General features: G+C 37.9%; 1 protein-coding gene across 1 annotated transcript in view; it reads left to right on the forward strand.

Moving 5' to 3' along the window:
* LOC118837800 (aldehyde oxidase 1-like) overlaps window positions 1-19,339 on the forward strand; it is a gene marked incomplete at its 5' end in the record, with an annotated part of 86,543 nt that extends 67,204 nt beyond the window's left edge. Inside the window, 7 exon segments of the mRNA XM_036744892.1 lie at window positions 186-260; window positions 2,560-2,612; window positions 4,599-4,713; window positions 8,350-8,415; window positions 11,445-11,633; window positions 12,081-12,248; window positions 17,383-19,339. Coding sequence (XP_036600787.1) covers window positions 186-260; window positions 2,560-2,612; window positions 4,599-4,713; window positions 8,350-8,415; window positions 11,445-11,633; window positions 12,081-12,248; window positions 17,383-17,433 — 717 coding nt within the window.
* Window positions 19,340-19,605: the final 266 nt, after the last annotated feature.

Here is a 19,605-nt window from a genome sequence, read left to right on the forward strand (position 1 = left end):
CATAGGCATTAATGACAGTAAATCAATTTGCAGATTTATTTAGTGGTTTACACCTAATTGAGCTTTTTTTTTAAATTTTGGACCACTTTCTGTCTTAAATACACTGGCATTAATTTTATTTTACAAAGCTACTATTTCCTTCACAACATTACTAGCATAATTTTCATTTTTTAAATCAATTATAGGATGCTTGTCAAATTCTTCGAAAACGTCTGGAACCCATCATTAGCAAAAACCCTCATGGAACATGGAAGGACTGGGTAAGATTTTTTTCGTGTGAAAGAATAAGAAGCAGTTCTTGCCACAAGGAAAGTGGCTAATAAGGTACTTGTAAATCAAACAGCTTTAATAAGGGCTTCTGAAAGGTGCCACCAAGGTAAATTGAATAATCAGTGAGGAGGAAATAAACAGAATAAAGGGAAGTTTGGGGTTCAATTTTGATAACTTTAGTGGGTCACTTTTAGATTTTTGAGCATTTTGTTTAAAGGGCCATCTACTTCTTAGGGAGTGAAAAACCTAATATTCTAGGGTTAAACTGGTAAAGAAAGGAAATCTCTAGGAAGTGAGTAGGTAGATTCCCCGCACTCTTAGCAACTGGGAGAAAAGGTTCCCAAGGATTATTCTGTGAGGTAAGATTTTCATGTCCTGAACCAAGAACTTTGATTGGGTCACAGAACCTAGGTGTTTAGAGTCGGAAGGGACCCCAGCAAACCTGCCCACCAGAAAGAATCTGATAAGTGGGCATTCAGCCTGTTTGAAGACTTCTAGGGAGGGGGTGGTTCATAGCCTTTGGAATCTTCCCATTTCACTTTGGAATAATCTTAATTATTTGGAACTTTTCCTGACATCAAACCTAACTTTACCTCTTTGTAAGCTCCACCCATTGCTCTTGGTTGTTACCAAACAGAGTAAGTCTAACTCTTCTTCGTTGCACCAGTTCTTCAAATACTTAAACATGGTGATGTCCTCCCTGACAGTTGTCTTCATGACAGACATCCCCAGTTCCTTCAACCGATCATCACATACCATGGACCTGGCACAAGAAATAATTTAGACCAACCCGCTTATTTTGCAGATGAGGACACTGAGGCCTGGAGAGAGTAAGTGACTAGAGGTCACGCAGTGGGCAAGTTGCTGAGCCAGGTTTTCAAGTACACACTTAGATCCCAAATATTCTTTCCACTGCACCATACCTTAGCCAGGGCATAGTACACAGGGATGTACAACTAGGGACATTTTTATATCACCTTTGGCACGTGTGAAAAATTTAAATGTCAGAAAATTCACTGTCCGTGGCACACGGGTATTTCTTTTGTAGTGAGTCATCGCATACGTTACGACAATGACACAAGTGCCAACACACAAGGAATAGAATTTTTCAGTTTGCCTGAAGAGTAAAATACCTTGTCAGGTCTCTGCAGCCTGTTGTGTACACATTACAGCCAGGGATATTTTCAATGCAACTGTTAGAAATTTGATGGGATTCTACTTTTACATTCTTGTTTTCCCTTTTTAATATTAGTACATATCCACAATATTGAAACAAAAAGCTCCCTCACAGATACTCACAGATTCTTTAACTTTTTTTAATTCTAAACAAATGCCTACTAAATAAGCATTTCTATAAACAAAGTAGAGCAGATAATGAAAATTATACATAAAACCAGAAGTTTCCATTATGTACAAGTTACTTTTCTTTTTAAGTACCTAATAAATTCAAAGTATTACTTTCAAAGCTGTCATGCTCATCTGTGTTTCCTTATGAAGTTTCTTCTATTCATTCTGTGCTTTTCAAAATGCTTCAGGGACCTTCTTTTCTTTTACTTTTTTGACAATACTATTGCTAGCCTTCCTCTCTCCACAAAAAATGGGAAAAAAGGAAAAATAACATTGCTGCAGAGTCTTTAAAATTATTTTAAACTCATTACAAACTATTCATGAGGTAATTAGATAATTGTATTATTGGAAGATAGGATCAGCTGTTCATAAGGAAAAGGTGAAGGATGGCAGATGGCCAGCCACCAGTACCATACTGGTACTCTCACAATGTCAGGAGAAAGTGATGAAGACCTCCAGCATATGGGACATAATGCCCATTCTTTCTGTCCCCCATAGCAAACTCATGGGAGAACATGGCCAAGAGCTGTCGGATGGGTTGGTTGTCACATTATCTTTATATGGGTTGTGAGCTACGTTGAGGAGGTTAAAGATCCATGTGATATGAATATTCCAAATTTAAAAATCATCACCAATTTGGCCAGAGGGCAATGAATTTTTTGGCTACTGAAGCTCTGAAAGTCTAAGATGTAAAGTAGTAGGACTCTCTAAGGAAGTGCCAGCACTGAAACTGGAACAGAAAATTGTTCTGCATGCTATTGCAGGTTGTCAATTTAATTTGTAATAAGAAGTAGCAGTTACTGACTAGAAAGAGGATCACTTATTTTAGAATAAAATTAGAAACGAAAACATAGATGAAATGTTATATTTAGTTTTTGTTTCTTTTTAAATATATTTCTTTTGGACCATATCATATAGGAAAATATGCTTCTCTTTTTGCAGGCACAAGAAGCTTTTAATCAAAGCATTAGTCTTTCAGCAACTGGATATTTCAGGTAAAAAGGCCCTTTCAACCTTCTACTAGAATTGTTAAAATTTGAATTGAGACCATACCATCTCATTGTTGAAGTGAGAAAAGGGAGGTTTTCAAAGATAAAGACTAATCTAGAGTATTTCAAAGAAATAGTTAGATAAAAATGCTTTTTTAAAATATGCCTTTAAAAATAGTGGAACCAAGGGAAACTTTTGGCTCTGCTTACAATTTTGACAAAAGGTATTTTATATTTTCTAGTAGTATAGGGTACTAACATTGATCTGTTTCCTGTCTAAAAGTACCAATGGCTGGAGAACTTGTAGTTGAATAGATAATATTGCAACAAAAATAAAAGTTTACCAGGAATGCCCAGCAAAAGTTCCTCAGAGGGCAGGAGAGCTGCATTTCATCATTCTTATCACTTTAAAATAATTGTTCATCATTCCCGGGGAGTCTTCTAGAACAAATACTTGGAAATCTTTCACGTCCAGCTTAGGGTAAACATAGAGAAAGAAGGGAAGAATTTGTGCTAACAAACTAATGACCTTAGTTGTCCCTGCCGTGCTCTCTACTCTCAAAACGTGTTTAACACTGAAATACTAAGAGGTAGACAAGGAACTGATGCAGATTGTCTGGTCTAAAAATGGAAGTCCAGGTTAATGATAGAGAATGATGGAGAGAGGTGCCATTACAGCATTACAGGTATAGGTCATGGGAGGCTAGGGCTGGGCAATGGAGACCAAGGGATTTGGATGTAAGCTTCTTAAATTGTCTCCTAGTGGCCTAGTGTTGGTCTAGAACTCAGAAAGAAATGGGGCCCCTTGTGGGCATATGTTGATTTAGAAAACCAGACATTAACATCATGTGTTTTATTATATTGTTACTTATTTTGCTAAATACTTCCCAATTACATTTTAATATGGTTCAGGCTACATTTAAGAATGTTTTGAACCATGTGTTTGACCCCTCTGATCTAGAAGGTATGGATAGCTTTGAGCATTTATCAGAAAAAGAAAGTATTGAGACTTTCACATTAGATTAAGCTTCAGGGCAGGCCAAAATTCTTCTGGAGAGGGGAATACTTTTGGAAGGACATTCATATGACCTAGAGTATTTGTTTAGGACTTTTCCAGGGGTTTGAAATGAGTCCAAAACAAGAAGGGTGTATATGTATATGTGTATGTGTGTATGTGTGTGTGTGTGTGTGTGTGTGTGTGTGTGTGTGTGTGTGTGTGGTTATAGAGGCATGGAAACACCCATCTAGCATCAGTGAAATGTTGATTAGTTATCATGCAAGATTTCTGCCTTTCAGTGGTCTAAACAATCTGCTGCATCTTCCAGAGAGCTGGTTGATTTTGTTTTAAATACAGCTTACAATAGCTATGAAATAAAATTCAACAAGAATTTTTACTATAATAAAAACTGACTACTTATAATCTTCCATTTTTATATTTTTTATAGTTACAAAGTGGTCTTCTCATAACAATTCTCTGAAGTAGTCAATGCAAGTATTATATCCATAGTTTACAGATGAGGAAACTGAGGAGCCAAATGAAGAAAAGAGGTTAAGAGCCAGTCTCAGACAAGTTAAGTGATAGATGTGTCATCACTCAGGCCATTAGGTGGCTCAGTGGATAGAGTGCCCAGTTTACAGTCAGGTAGATGTGAGTTCAAATCCAGCCTTAGACACCTACTAGCTGTGTGTCCGGAGGCAAGTCATTTAACCCTATTTGCCTCAGTTTCCTCATTTGTAAAATAAGCTGGAGTTAGGAAATAGCTAACTACTCAAGTATCTCTGCCAAGAAAACCCTAAATGGTGTTACAAAGAGTTGGACGTGATTGAAATGACTGAATACCAACAAATCATCACTCTCCTAGTCCAGTAAGTGACAGAGCCAATACCTGAACTCTGATCCTCTACTTTTAAGTGCAGTGCTCTTTCTACCACAATATGCTACCAGTCAAATCTACCCCTTGCCAAATACTTAAAGAACTACATTTCCAACAGGGGCTATGAGTCTGACATGGACTGGGAAAAAGGTGAAGGTCATCCATTTGCCTACTTTGTGTATGGAACTGCCTGTTCAGAAGTTGAAGTCGACTGTCTGACAGGAGATCATAAGGTAAATGCTTCTTCATACAGTCTCCAACCTAGGCCTAAATGGCAGGCTGAATTCCATCCCTCCCTTGAAGCAGGTGATGTCAATCTTATGTATCAGAATCACAGAATCTCAGAGTAGGGAGGGATAAGCTCAAACAAAAATTTTTAAGCCGTTAATGAAAATGTAGCTCAGAAAGTATTACTAAGTATATTTATTGGTGTTATCAGATCAGGGTGACCAGTGATTCTAAGCTCTTACGTGAAAAATAATAATAGAACATTCTTAAAGGCCTGCCAAATCAGTCTCAGGACATCAGTTCAAATTTATTGTGTGTCAGCCAAGAATTCTAATTTCTGGTTGTCAGATAAGTGACTGTCTTTACTCAGATAATGGACCACATACAATTTTTCATTGAATATTGGAGTATCTTATAGCTTTGTGAATTATACAAGAGGAGTCCCCCTCCTATTCTGTCACCTTCCCTTGCTCTGCCCCTTCCCCCCACTTTCTGCCCAAAACCGAAATTCCTGGGTATTTCTCAAATGATATTTTTAGGCTGGTCATAAGTTTCCTCATTATGTGAGGAAACAATCTCTTCTGGGGTTGAAAAAGCCAAGTTGACTGATCTGCCTTAGGGAGCACATGTGACCATCACCTTGATTATTGTGAACAAAGATGTGCTTGTAGCTGACAAGAGGAACAAGCTATCGGGGTAGGCATAATCATTCCCCAGGTTAAGAATATTGTACCACTAGTTCAGGGCATCTGTTACATGCTGATTTGATGATATGCACTGATCCAAACAACCCCGGAATCTTTCATGGTCATGTCTTTGGACTGTGGGCTGGACTAAGTTAATCACTAATGTGTGGCTTGAGTATATCATCTTAATGGAATCCTTTTTTTTTTTTTTTGGTTGAGGATTTATGAGCGTTGTTTATCTAACCCCAGGTTTCAAGTCTCTGGCCGTGAAACTCAAACAAGGTCAACTCTCCATGGTCTCTATTCAGACTTAATGCTTATCACTGGGGCTTGATTTACATGCTAGAGAGATCTTCAAGTATCATTACACAACATTTCATCTCTCCTTAATGTATCAGACTTCGCCGACCTTTCTCCCATGAGAAGGGAGATCGGGAGGCTTTCTGGATCATCTGGATCTGCACATTTTCAGATTGTGCCTAGTTCTTCCACGGTCCTAGGACAAGGTTTTAACATACTGTAAACATGATAATTCATGGAGTTCTACAAGAACAGCACTGCTGACTTATGTTAGCAGGGGGCTTGGAATTAACTGTATGCAGGGCCTACAAAGTCCTAGGTAATCTGCTGTCATAGCTGACCTTACGCTTTCTAAAGAGGGGCAACCCAGCATTGTGGGAAGAACACTACACTTGTTGTCAGGAGACCCAGGTCATTTCCAATATAGATTATCTACGCAATCGTGGGAATGTCATGATCTCCCCATAGGAGGTTGCTTCTTCACATGTTGAGGAAACCTATGACGAGTTCAAAAATATCATTTGAGAAATACCCAGGAATTGTGTTTGTTGGCAGAAGGTAGGGGGGTGGTGGCAGAGTAGAAGGAGGATTTCTTATGTCTAAGTAATGTCTTTAATCCTCAATTTTCTCAGCTGTAAAATGGGGATAGTAATACTTGTACTACTTCCTCACAGGGCTGTTATGAAGCAAGTGCTTTGTAAAGCTTAAAATATTATATAAATATGAGCTACTATTATTATTATTAAGCTACCATCTTCTCCTTCCTCCCGCTTCTCCCAAGGCAAGAATCTGGAGTAGCCCCAATAGTTCTGAGCAATTCAGTTCAGTGGGTAGTCATAGAATTAGTAGAAGATTGTACTAGATGCAACGCCCTTGAGGGACCATGCTTGGTTTTGTATCTTTGTATGTTATTTTTCTTTGGGCTAAGCATTTGGTTTGTATCCTGTTGGTGTCACCTGCTACCCTTTCCATGCTTAGGCTGTGGCAAATGGCAGGAGGTTCTGCTCCTTTGAGAACAGAACATGTTGCTGCAACAGCAGGTTTTGGGGACTGTCACAAATCCTCCACCTTGGATCATGATCTTCTATAGACTTGCTTGGACTGTAGGCATTCAGAAGAACTTTGTCCTTTGTGACTTCAGCCACTAAAATAGAGACTTCCAGAACTGGAAGGAAGCTTAGAGAGCATCTAGTTTGGTCTCTTATTTGTAGAAGGGGAAACAGAGGCTCCAGAGAAGTCACATGACTTGGTTAGGGTCACACAATGAGTAAAGTGAAAAAAGTTGGGACTAGAACCTAAGTCTTCTGGGCCCCAGTAAGCCAAGACAACTAGCATTTATTAGGCACCTAATATGTATAAAGCAGTGTGTTATGTGCTGGTTATACAAAAGCAAGAAATAAAAATTGTCCCTGTCCTCAAGGAGATTATATTCTAATGAGGGAAGAAAACACATAAAAAGAAGAAGGAAGCTGAAAAGGGGGGAGGGAAGGGAGAAGAGATGAAGTATGACACCAGGTATGGTAGGAAAAGTCCAATTCAATGCTCTTTTTGCTACTCTACCCTGCTAAATAGGTGAGGTGAATGCTTCAAATCTGTGAAGGTTTAGTATCCTATATCATCAACTAATTTTCTTCTTAAGACAATAATTTAGATTCATTGTGTCAAACTCAAATAGAAATGGGGCCACTTAACTATATATAAGGATCTCTTTGGGCCATATGTTGACTTAGAAAACTACACCTATTTACATATTTCTTTTTTAAAAAAATTAATACATCAACACATTAAAATTGGATAGACACTACATTTTATTCTGGTCTCTTCCCCTCCCTCACCCCAGACACCCTGGAGTCTTTCTCAGGAGTGTAGTGGGTTGCATATTTGGCACCTCTGATCTAGATGAAGACATATCCTCAAACACTGCACCTTTCTGTTTTCATACTTTCCCTTCTACTAATTACTACAGCTAATCCTGTTCCCATGACAGATGAGAATCCTCAGGGCTCTTGGGGAGAGGCTGTCTGCCCCAATACACTGCTTTTCATTTGTAGATTAGTAGAAGAGTTTTGGTTTCTAAGTTCCAGCCTTGAGGTTCAGCCCTTTCACTAATATGAAAATAGAAAGCTAGTATAAGAGATGAATTATTTCTTGCTCTTGTTACTGTGGCACTCCAAGTTTTATAACAGTTCGTTAGCAGGAGGAATACAAATACTATTTCTTATCCTATCTTGCCACAGTGATAGCGGTATAAGAAAAAAAAAAGTATATATACATATATATATACACACACATATACATATATATGAAAAGCATAAGCTGTTTCTAGTTTGTTGTGTTATTTCTTGTGTCTTTTGATGAATTAGGATCAACTTATTTAATTGGTAATTTATGACAAGTATTGTATTTTCTGTTAATTTCTTGTTTCTTACAGAGAGAGCAGTGGCCAAACTATTAAGCTGTCAGCTCATTGATGTAACTTTGAAAACTCTTTTCACTTAATAGAATTTTTTGTCACTTCTTTCTCCTGAAAGAATTGGGGACATGGTGGCACCGCTCAGGAATGAATTAGTGCCAAACAGGATGCTGCTTTTTCCTCTCCCTAGAATTGGTTTTCAAAGAGCATAAATGGATCCCCCCCTGCTTTTTTTTTAACAGAACATAAGAACAGACATTGTCATGGATGTTGGTCACAGCATCAATCCAGCTCTTGATATAGGTCAGGTAAGTGTTACCATTTTTCAATCTTTCTATATTTCTAACACTTGTCTTTAGTTATGATTGGAGTGAAACAATGCTGTGGGGATTTTCAGGGACATAATGACTCATTACTTTCATGTGCCATACCTTTATGTAAGGGTATCCTATCCTTAAGGCCACATGTGGTTCAGCCTTTTGATTGACTCCAAGTTTTACAGAATAAATCCTTTTACTAAGGGGATTAGTTCTGAGAAATTTGGATTCAATCAAAGGGCCACACTTGAGGACCCAGAGAGTTACATGTGCCCTTGAGGCCAAAGGTTCCCCACCCCTGAATAGAGGCCGAAGTATAAGGTTTTCTGAGGCCACTAAATGCTACAAAATCAATCAACTAAACAATAAATATTTATCAAGTACCTACTATGTACCCAGTTGGCAAGAAAAGTATGAGTATTCTAAGCTTAAAAATCATCATGAGTTTGTCCATGGAATGATGAATGTCTTGGCCACAAGCTCTCAAAGACTAAAATGTTGAACATAGGTCTTATAGTTGGAGAGATAAGGCTAATACACAGGGGCTAGTAAGAGAACAGTATCAGAGTATATAAGGACATTTTAAATTGTGCCATACAAATAAGTGCTAAAAGAATTCAGAGAATGAGGAAATCATTATGTACGCAGTTTGGGAAGTCAGCATGATATACTGAAGTAGAGTTTGAATTGGGCCTTATAGGATGGCTTATGATTTAATTATGAAAAGGGTATGGCATAGCAGGCAGTGGGAACTGCCCAAGTGAAGACACAGAGGAGAGAATGAGCATTGTAAAGACAGTTAAAAATGCACAAACATTTCCAAACTATGTTGCCTACACTCTGGTCAGCCTCCTTTTTCCCTTCATAATATCAGAAACTTGTACTCTCCCTCTGGGATACTGGGCTCTAACAGGTGGGTTTTTTGTTTGTTTTGTTTTTGCCTTAATTTTCCTGAAACTAAGCTTCCAAGTCATTTCTTGGCCATTTACAAACTATACCAACATATATGTAACCCCTTCCCCCATCTCTTCTTTATTTGTTTTCTCCCATCAGAATGTAAGTTATCTTAGGTCAGGGACTGTGTTATTGTATTTACATGCCCAGTGCTTGGCCACATAGTCAGTGCTTAAAAAAATTCTTTATCATTCATTCATGATTAGATTAATGTGATTAGCATGGAAATAGCATACTTCTTGGTGAGTGAATACTGGAGGACGTTACAGGATAAGTGCATTTAGAGTTAAAAACAGAATGCTCAGTGGGGTCTGACGAAAAATATTGCCATTGTGTAGGGCGATTGGGGAGACTTCATGGAAAGAGATATCGTTTGAGATAGAATTTTTAAATGATGGTTAGGGATTCAGTAAGTGAGGAATGAACCGCAAGAGCATTCCAGATTCAGGAAACAAATAGCAGGACTAAAAATTCTGATTCTGAACATGGGTGAGACTAAGCAAAAGGTAGTAACAGAAGTTAATAGTAGCTAACAATTACAGAGTGCTTTAAGATTTAAAAATGCTATACATACAGTGTCTCATTTGATCCTCACCAAAAAACAAAACAAAAAACCCCCTTGAAGTAGGTGCTATTAGTATCCTCAGTTTTTATATTAACAATCAGAGCCTTAGAGGGATTAACCAATTAAGTGACTTGCCCATGGCTAAGTGTCTCAGGTAGGATTTGAACACAAGTGTTCCTGATTCAAAGTCCAGCTCCCTATCTACTATGCCAGGCTTTCTTCAAAATAAAAAAAGTATGAGCAGGTATAGGAGGAAGGTCATATTAATCTTGCAATTGATTGGAACCTCTAGATAGTTTTCACATGAACTTTCATCTAGCATATTTCTCCTGCCTTGTACTTATGCAATTGATATTTATACCTAATAATTTTCATCTCCTCAGATTAGACCACTTTTCTAACTTATTGAAATATTTTTGGATCCCACATACTATATCCAGTGGGGTGGCTATCCCTCTCAGATCAGATACTTTCATCCAAGTGATTGGCAAAAATACCGAATAGAGCAGGATCAAGGACAGCATCTTGGTACATTATACCGGAGACTTTCCTCCAAGCGGACATCAGTCCCGTAATTGCAATATTTTAGCTCCATTAATTCAGTCAGGTCCACATTGACTTAACCATACTATTTTCAGTCCATATCTGCATTTTGTCCACATGAATGTCAAGAGAGACTTTATAAAATGATTTTCTAAAGTCCAGTTGTATTTCCTCCAAGTATCATTCCCCATATTTATCAGTCTAGAAATCCTATCAGAAAAGGAAATGAGATTAGTTTAGTACTACTATGCATGATTAACCATGGCTTACACTGGATAGGTTGATAGGGAGAGGGCAAGCTGCAAGAATAGTAAGAAGTCTGAAAGAAGTGGTGAAAGTCAGTTTTGACTTAGGACCTATTAAAGGCAGCATGAAATAGGTAGGAAAATGCTGGTCTTGAAGACTGGAAGACCTGGGTTCAAATTCTATTTCTGATACATATTGGCTGTCTGTCCCTGAAAAAATAAATTAAATACTCAATGATCTAAGCAAGTATCTATGACTATGAATTGTAAAGAAGGCAATGACCTCTATGGGTAGAAGGACTGCCCTTCCTAGGAACTCCCCATACCAATCAAATTACAAGTTCATTCCCTGTCCCATACTTATGTGAAGGTAAGAAATTGTGATTAATAGAAATAGAAGTGACCTTGGGGATCTTCTAGTACAATTCCTCCATTTTTACAAATGAGTAACTGAGGCTCAAGAAAATAAGGTGACCAGCCTAGCATCATACAGCTAGTTCATGTCAGAGCCAAGACTAGAACCCGCATCTCCTTACTCTAAATTTATTGTTGCTGTTTGAGACATAGCCCAAGAGCATGTGGTTCATTGTAAAATGTTTAAAATACTTTAAAAATAAACATTATGTTAAAGTTGAGAAGCATTTGCTTTAACATGCCTGATGAGATTTGACTATATTTGGAAAAATTAATTCCTTATCACTTTTTCACATCAGATTGAAGGTGCATTTATTCAAGGTGTGGGTCTTTATACATTAGAGGAACTGAAATACTCACCTGAAGGAGTCCTCTACACTCGGGGGCCAGAAGATTATAAAATTCCTTCCTTCTGTGATGTTCCTTCTGAGTTCAATGTTTCCTTTTTGCCTCCTTCTGAAGTTGCACACACTCTATATTCATCAAAGGTAAGGTACACTGGATAAGAATTAATTTTTCACTGGAAAGTGTTTGAGGAGGGAATTCAATTCAGTATAATGCAAGTATTTTTTAAACCAGTATCTGCGAGGCTTTGGAGTAGATTCTAGGAATAAAAAAGCAGGAAACCCCACAAAAACAAAATTCTCTTGCCTTCAAGGAGTTTACATTCTGCTGGGAAGAGATTAATGCTTCTTCTTTAGGTGTGAAGCACCATACCAAATAACATTACTATTCAGTTGTTAATGGTTTGTACTCAACAAGGACGATAAAGAAAGAAATATAATAGCTAAAACTTGTTTGACAGTTTAAGATTTGCAAAGCATTTTACATCTATTAACTCATTTTCTTATGGTGGGATTAGTTAATATAAATAAAATACATAAATAAAAAGAAAGTTGGATATTTTTTAGACATTGTATCTGTCTTCCTCCAAGGGCCTGGGCGAGTCTACATTGTTCCTGGGATCCTCTGTGTTTTTTGCCCTACATGATGCAATACTTGCAGCTCGACAAGAAAGAGGATTTTCTGGTGTCTTCACGTTGAACAGTCCATTGACCCCTGAGAAGATTAGAATGGCCTGCGAAGATAAATTTACCAAAATGGTACATATCTTTCAAAAGAAACAAAATTGGAAAAATGCTAACTGTTCTTTTTTGAGACTAGACCTGAATGAACCACCAAAGTAGCTTTCTACTGTAAGCAAAGTAGAGGGAAATGGGGGGGGGAGGAATTATAATTTTTAGAATTATTGTTATTTCTAAATAGAGCCCTGCAGAATCCTGAGGGTATGAAATAATACACTTGTAGCCCTACAGTGAAAAACTCAAAAGTTTTCATTGCTCATTTTATGAAAGAAAAAGAAAAAAATACAATGGAGAAGAATTTTGTTGTTGTTTAGTAGTGTCTGACTCTTCATTATTCCATTTGAGGTTTTCTTGGCAAAGATGCTGCAGTGGGTTGCCATTTCTCTCTCCGGCTCATTTTACTGAAGAGGAAACTGAGGGAAAGAGGACTAAGTGCTTTACCCAAGGTCACACAGCTAGTAACTGTCTGAGGCTGAATTTGAACTGGGGAAGATTAGTCTCCTTGACTTCAGGTCCCACAATCTAGCAATTTTGCCATCTAGCTTCAGACAAATAGTTAGGTTTAAAAAGTCTGATACAGATGGCCTTTATAATTTAACCTGTTCCCTAACTCATTCATGACCAGGCTTAGCGCTTTCCTCTCTGGAAAAAAGTGGCATTTTTGGGTTGACTTTTAAAATATTTTATTTGCTGAATAACTCTTCTTCATATTCTACCATGTCCAAAGACACAAACTCACAGTTTCTTTCTTCCTCTCTTTCTCCTTCTGTCACTTTCTCCCTCTTCCTTTAACAAAATAAATTAACTCTTAAATAGATGGGATGGACCATGGAAGGCCAAGACCAAGGACCCCAGATGATTTAACTATTTCTCCATTGTTGGACAAGGTCTAAAAGGCTGGCTGACTACTTCAAACATATTTCTTTTCTAAATATTCACAAACTATCCCTTTAATCAAGAATTGAAGTCAAACTCATTGGACTATAGTGTTCAGGCTCCATCCTCTTCATTTTTTAAAATATTAGGACATCTGCCCTTGTCTAATCCATTAGTACCTTTCACCTTCCCCATGATCTCCAAGTATCATTAACAGTGGCTCAGCAATCTCATCTGACAGTTTTCAGTACCCTGGAATGCAGTTCATTTGCACCAGGTGATTTGAACTTATCAAGGGCATCTAAGGGCTTACTTATGATCTCCGTGCTTACCTTTGGTATTAAATCCCTATTAGTTAATTTTGTTCTATACTTTCTAATCCAATCTTCTTGCCAGAGAAATCCAAAGGAACAAAAGAAACCTCTCCATCATTGTTCTATCTTTTTTTTTTTGAGGGGGGACGCAGGGCAATTGGGATTAAGTGACTTGCCCAAGGTCACACAGCTAGTAAGTGTATCAAGTGTCTGAGGCTGGATTTGAACTCAGGTCCTCCTGACTCCAGGGCCGGTGCTATACTCATTGTGTTCCATCTTTCTGAAGCAGTGATCTTATCCCTTCTTTATTACTCTTTTCTCCTCTTCTCCTCAATAATATTAAAAAAGCTGAGATTTCATGGTGTAGTGGGTAGAGATTTGGTGTTGGAGCCAGGAAGACTTGGGTCCAAGTCTTGCCTCTGATACATCCTGGCCATATGATCCTGGGCACTACTTAACCTCTTAAAAATCAAATCAATTCTCCGAGATTATAAATTGCAGAGAAGGTGTTGACTTGCTTTGGTAAAGGTAGTTTCTTTATCTTGGAGTCCCCTTCTACAGGTTCAGTCCATATCCTAGAAAGAAAAAAAACCTTAAAAATTTCCCCAGCTTTGTTCAGCCTCAGCTTATTCTGAGTTTCAGTACTCTTGACATTGTTCTTACAGGATTATGTCACACTTTGTATTCATGTTACAGTGAAAAGAGCACTAGATTTTGAGGATTTGGGTTCAGGTCCTTGCTCTTCCAAATTCTAAGTTGATTGATGAGTTCCCTGTATATCTATTTATCTGTATATCTATGTCTCTTTATATTTATATATATTTATTTTTATTATTATATATAATAAATAATATAATCTATATTTATATATTCTCTTTTATACTCATCAGAGCTGTTTGTCTTCAGAATTTCATTACTGACATCCCTTCTTGATTGACTTCCCCTGTAGAATTTTAGTTCCTGGGATCTTACCTATTGTTTCTTTGCAGCCTTTGATGTCTGTTCTCCTCAAATCTAAGCTGTGTGAGGCCAATTTTGTACCTATCACAGTAGTTCAGGTGAGAGGTGATGAGTTGAGAGGTGGAGAGAAGAGGATGAATGAGAAAAATGCTGTGGAGGTAGAATTGACCAGTGATTGGATGTGAGAGGGGAGAGAGAGAGAGAGAGAGAGAGAGAGAGAGAGAGAGAGAGAGAGAGAGAGAGAGAGAGAGGAAGAGAATTTGAGAATGACACTAAGGTTGAGAACCTGAGGAACCAGTTGGTGATTTCTATATAAATAAGAAAGTAAGGAAGAGGACAAGACTTGGAGATTGGGAAGATAATCAGTTAGTCAGTTAGTCAGTTCTGGTCTGAATTTGTTACATTTGAAATGCTTATGGGAAATCCAAGTAGAACTGTCTAATAAGTTGTTGCTGATATAGGACTGGAAGGTGTGTACATAGAGAAGAATGAACCTGTGGGAGCTAATGAGATCACTGAAGGACTATAGAGAGGAGTTCAGGGTGTGTGCACAAAAAATGGTAGAATAAAAGATGATGAACCAACAAAGGAAAATGAGGAATGGTTAGACAGGTAGGAAGAGGACCAGGAGAGAACAATGTTATGAAAACCCAAGGAGGACAGGGTTTCTAGAAGGAAAAAAAGGTCAATAGAATATTCCAGATCTTCTCTTCTCAAACCACTTACACACTCTTATTGCTTCCTCCCTTTCAGCAAAGTATCTCTTCAAATGCTTAAAAATAATTGAGTCCATCCATCTTAAATTCCCTTTTCCTTCCAATTCTACATTCCAAATCACATCAACATCATCCTTCCATCTTTCCTCCTCCAGTCTTGTAGAGAGAGGTGGCACTTCTTGCAAAAAAAAACCCCACTCCTTTACCTGTACCTATGTTTCAATCCTCCTTCATGAGATCCATCCTTCAAATATCCCTTTTCTCTTCTTTAAGAGTTACTTGGGGCACTGGGAAGTTTGAATAACTTGCTCATGGCCAACTTCTTTTCTATTGCCTTTTTCTTTACTGTTTGCAAACATTTCCATATCTCTTCATTCTTAAAAACAAACAAACAAACACAAAAAAACCAAACCTTCCCTTGATTTTTTTTACCTCCCCTTCAATCTACTGTCCTTTCAAAGCTAAGCTGTCTGCATTCATTGCCTCCATTTTCTCACCTGACTTTACCTCTCAACCCCTTGCAATTTGGCTTCTGGCCTTATCATTCAAGTGAAACTGTTCTTCCAAAGTTATCAATGATCTGTCGTGATTGCAAAATCATATGGTGCTTTCTCAGGGCTTATTTTTCTTGCTCTCTCTGCAACATTTATTATTGTTCAGTCATGTTTCAGTAGAATAGAAGCTAAGGAAAGTGAGATAAAGAGTCAGTTTTGGCTTTCAGACATTTTTCAGTTGAGTCTGACTGTTCATGACTCCATTTGGGGTTTTCTTGACAAAGATATTTGAATGGTTTGCCACTTCCTTCTCCTACCTTCTTCAGATAAGGAAACTGAGGCATATAGGGTTAAGTGACTTGCCCAGGATCGCATGACTAACGTCTGAGGCTAGATTTGAATTCATGAAGATGAATCTTTCTGACTCCACCTGGCTGAACACAGAATTATTCAACATAAGTTAATATTTCAAGTCTTAGAACTCTTGTATACCTGGTATATTGTTTTAAAGACAATTTTTAGAGTCCTAGATTTAGACATGTAGAAAACTGGATGAGTCCATTGAGTCAAACCTCCTTGTTTTACAGAGAGATTAAGTTACTTGAGCAGGGTCACACTGCTGAAAGTATTTCAGACAGGATTTAAACTTAGCTCTTCCTGACTCCAAGACTGGTAGTCTATCCACTAAATCATTTGGGATAGAGTAGAAAAGAAGGCATTTGGGAAAGCTAGGTGACACAGTGGACAGAGAACCAAGCCTGGAGTTCAAATCCAGCCTCAGACATTTACTAGTTGTGTGACCCTGGACAAATCATTTAAACCCTGTTTGTTTCCATTTCCTCATCTATAAAATGAACTGGAGAAGGCAATGTCAAACCACTCTAGTATCTTTTCAAAGAAAACTACAAAGGGGTTATGAAGAGTCAGATACGATTGAACAATGAATTGAGAAAAGAGAAATATATCTGATTTCTAAAGTGAACATGTAACTTGTATGCTTCTTTGTCATAAATCACAAACCAAGGAATTGTAATTTGGGTGAATTACAATTATTATTTAAGTAAAAGGCTCTTGTAGTTTATTAGTGGATGGTTTAGTTGTTCAGAGCAGGAGTGCCCTGGTTAGATGGTGTCACATAATCAAGCTTCATGGGAACAGAGGGGACTTGGAGTCTGTACAAAAGGCATTTAGCTTATTTTCCGCTGTCTGGATGGCTACCTGATGAACAGGTATCTGAACAGTTTTCTGAGGTCCTAATGGACAATGGCTCCATTAAAGTCTTACTGATTCATCATAGTATGAAAGTGGCCCTGAGTCCTTGAGCTTGATGGTAGCAGAGTGTTAACACTGGAAAGTCCTGCTGAGCTGGAAACACTTTTGAGGACAGACCTGGCAACAGATTGTCTGGTGTCTGAGGAGCACCAGCTCCACCTCCTCCTCACTGGCAGACTAGCTAAGTTTGGAAAGGTTCATCCCCAGGAGCTGGTGTGTTTGTCTGTGCTCATTATGCGCCAGAGAACTAGGACAGGGAATCTGCACATGGGGCATGCTGTGGAGTATGCCAAGAAATAGTGTGGAGCCCTGAACCTCAGCAAGGTAAGGACCCAGGGACAGTGCCCAGGCTACCGATGGGAAGGATATGGAAGCAAATGAAATGAATGAAATAACAGCTCCTTCGAGTATTTAAGTCAAAGCAGTAGTGGAAAATGACAGATGATTTACTGTAATAATTATAAAATAACATAATGGTATCATCAATAAAATGACAAATATCCTAATTTCTTTTCTCTAGATTCCAAAGGATGAACCTGGATCTTATGTTCCTTGGGACATTCACATATGAATCAATAACAAACATTGGGAGAAAATGTGATGGAGATTTTGATTATACTTGGTAACAGGGAATCAATTTCTCCAATCTCTTTATGCTTTATGAAAACATCTAAAAACATTAATTTCCACAATCCATTAAGAGCTTGGCAAATAAATACTTTTAACTCTGCTTTTAGATACATTCAACAGCCACCCTCCCTCCTCAGATTTTATAGCTATCTTTATTAGGCAGTGAAGACCAAATCAAAGGCACAGTTTCTAGCCTTTTTCCTCTAAAATGTTTTTTCTCCCGTTGTATCATGAAAATGTCATGGGTAAATTGCATATGAGTTCATGTGGCTAGCATTTTCATACATTGTAATGTCTCCTTGGGTCCCTAGTGGAGATGAGAAAGGGGTCAGAATACTCCAAATCCTCCAGAGATTGATGGGGTGATTAACTGGTGGAAATTTCAGCTTGAGAGTCAGAGGCCCTCTGAAAGGGCAGTGAGATACAGTGGAGAGAGCACTAAATTTCAATCAAAGGACCTTGCTTTGTCTGTGTGACCTTAGGCAAATCACTTAACTTCTCTGGGCCTCAGTTTTCTTATCTGTAAAATAAAGGTGATAGGTTGGATAAGAACTCTAAGATCCCTTAGAGTTTAAATCAATGATACTATGAGATTGGATCAGGCCAGTCCTAAAATATTGACAAATTTTGGAATTGAAAGGTTAAATGATCCACAAGTAAAAACCAGACATTCATCATTCAGTGAGATACTTGAGTCAGAAAAACAGGATCCAAGGCCAAGAGTAGTAGGTCAAAAGCCAAGGGAAGCTATAAAAATCAAGGTTGAGATCATAAAATTTAGTAGGAATTTGTGTGTCCTAAGACATGTTCCTTTGGGGCTAGATCCCATTTGAAAGAGTCAATGGGCTGATGACAATGGGCTTTAACTTATTTGAGTCTTTGTGTCCTTCATTTGTAAAAGGAAGGGATTCAAAGTGATGATCTTTAGGGTCCTTTCCAGTTTTAACATTTTATGATTCATTAGTGTTTGCTCAATGGTGGAAACATTGCCTTCACAAAAGGTAAACAATGACTGTGAAAAGCCAAGATCTTAGCATTTTTTTCCTAAATGGGGTTCATCTTATGTGGTATACATTAACTAAACAAAAATATTTTTTCTCTATGAGACCTAGCTTGTCTTTTGCCACGAAATGGATATCAGGTGCACATGCGCTTGCACGCGGGCGCGCGCACACACACACACGCACAAGGATTATTATTATTTTTATTTTATTGCTTCTTAACTTTTGTATTTTCACATAGTCAGTTTTCTTGAAGCAGGATATGCCCATGTTTTACTTTCTTTGCCCCATTCCTGAACCTAGTAAGTACTCGACAGAGTTGGCATTCAATAAATCCTTGGTGACTAATGAGCCTTTTTGAATAGTTTATTCTAACGATCTGAAGAGTGGAGGGAAAGCAAATATATTTGATTCCATTTATTTCTGGCTTATACTTTAAAAGTGCTAATAATAAATACTCAATTTTGCTCTTATGATAAAATGTGGCATTCCATACTTAAATAGAAGACACATTCATTTACTGCAAAAAAATTAGCCTCTTTCCTATATACACTTGGGGTGTTCATTATCACCTCAGACTTAAAACTACAAGCCTATTAAATATAAGGTGAAGATATGTTATACTATTACTGAAATAATTACTGATCTTTATATAGTGCTTTGAGATTTGCAAAGTGCTTTACATAAATCATTTCATTTTAGCCGTGTAACAGCCCTTCTAATAGGTGGATTTGAATAGGTTTGTTTCAGAATGTAAACTCCCTGGGGAGATATTGATTGTTTTCTGTTTTATGGTAACCTGTTGTTAGGTAGTAGTGATGATTAATAAATATTGTCTAATGATGATGATGATGTTTGGCTTCATTTTTTGGTAATTCTTCTCCTTTCCTTGTATTGGGACTGGTCTTATAAGTAAGACCCACTTAGGAAGTCCTTCTGTGTGATGGCACTTCATGTATAGGCATGAGCTGCCATGTACATGAGCTTATATGAATTCATTGGCCTCCCTCACTCCCTAACATCCCTTCATGTCTATACACACACACACACACACACACACACACACACACAAATATATTTTTTCTAACCCTGACTCTTCCTCTATTGTTACA

This window comes from Trichosurus vulpecula, chromosome 2 (assembly GCF_011100635.1).
Source record: "Trichosurus vulpecula isolate mTriVul1 chromosome 2, mTriVul1.pri, whole genome shotgun sequence".
Taxonomy (NCBI): domain Eukaryota; kingdom Metazoa; phylum Chordata; class Mammalia; order Diprotodontia; family Phalangeridae; genus Trichosurus; species Trichosurus vulpecula.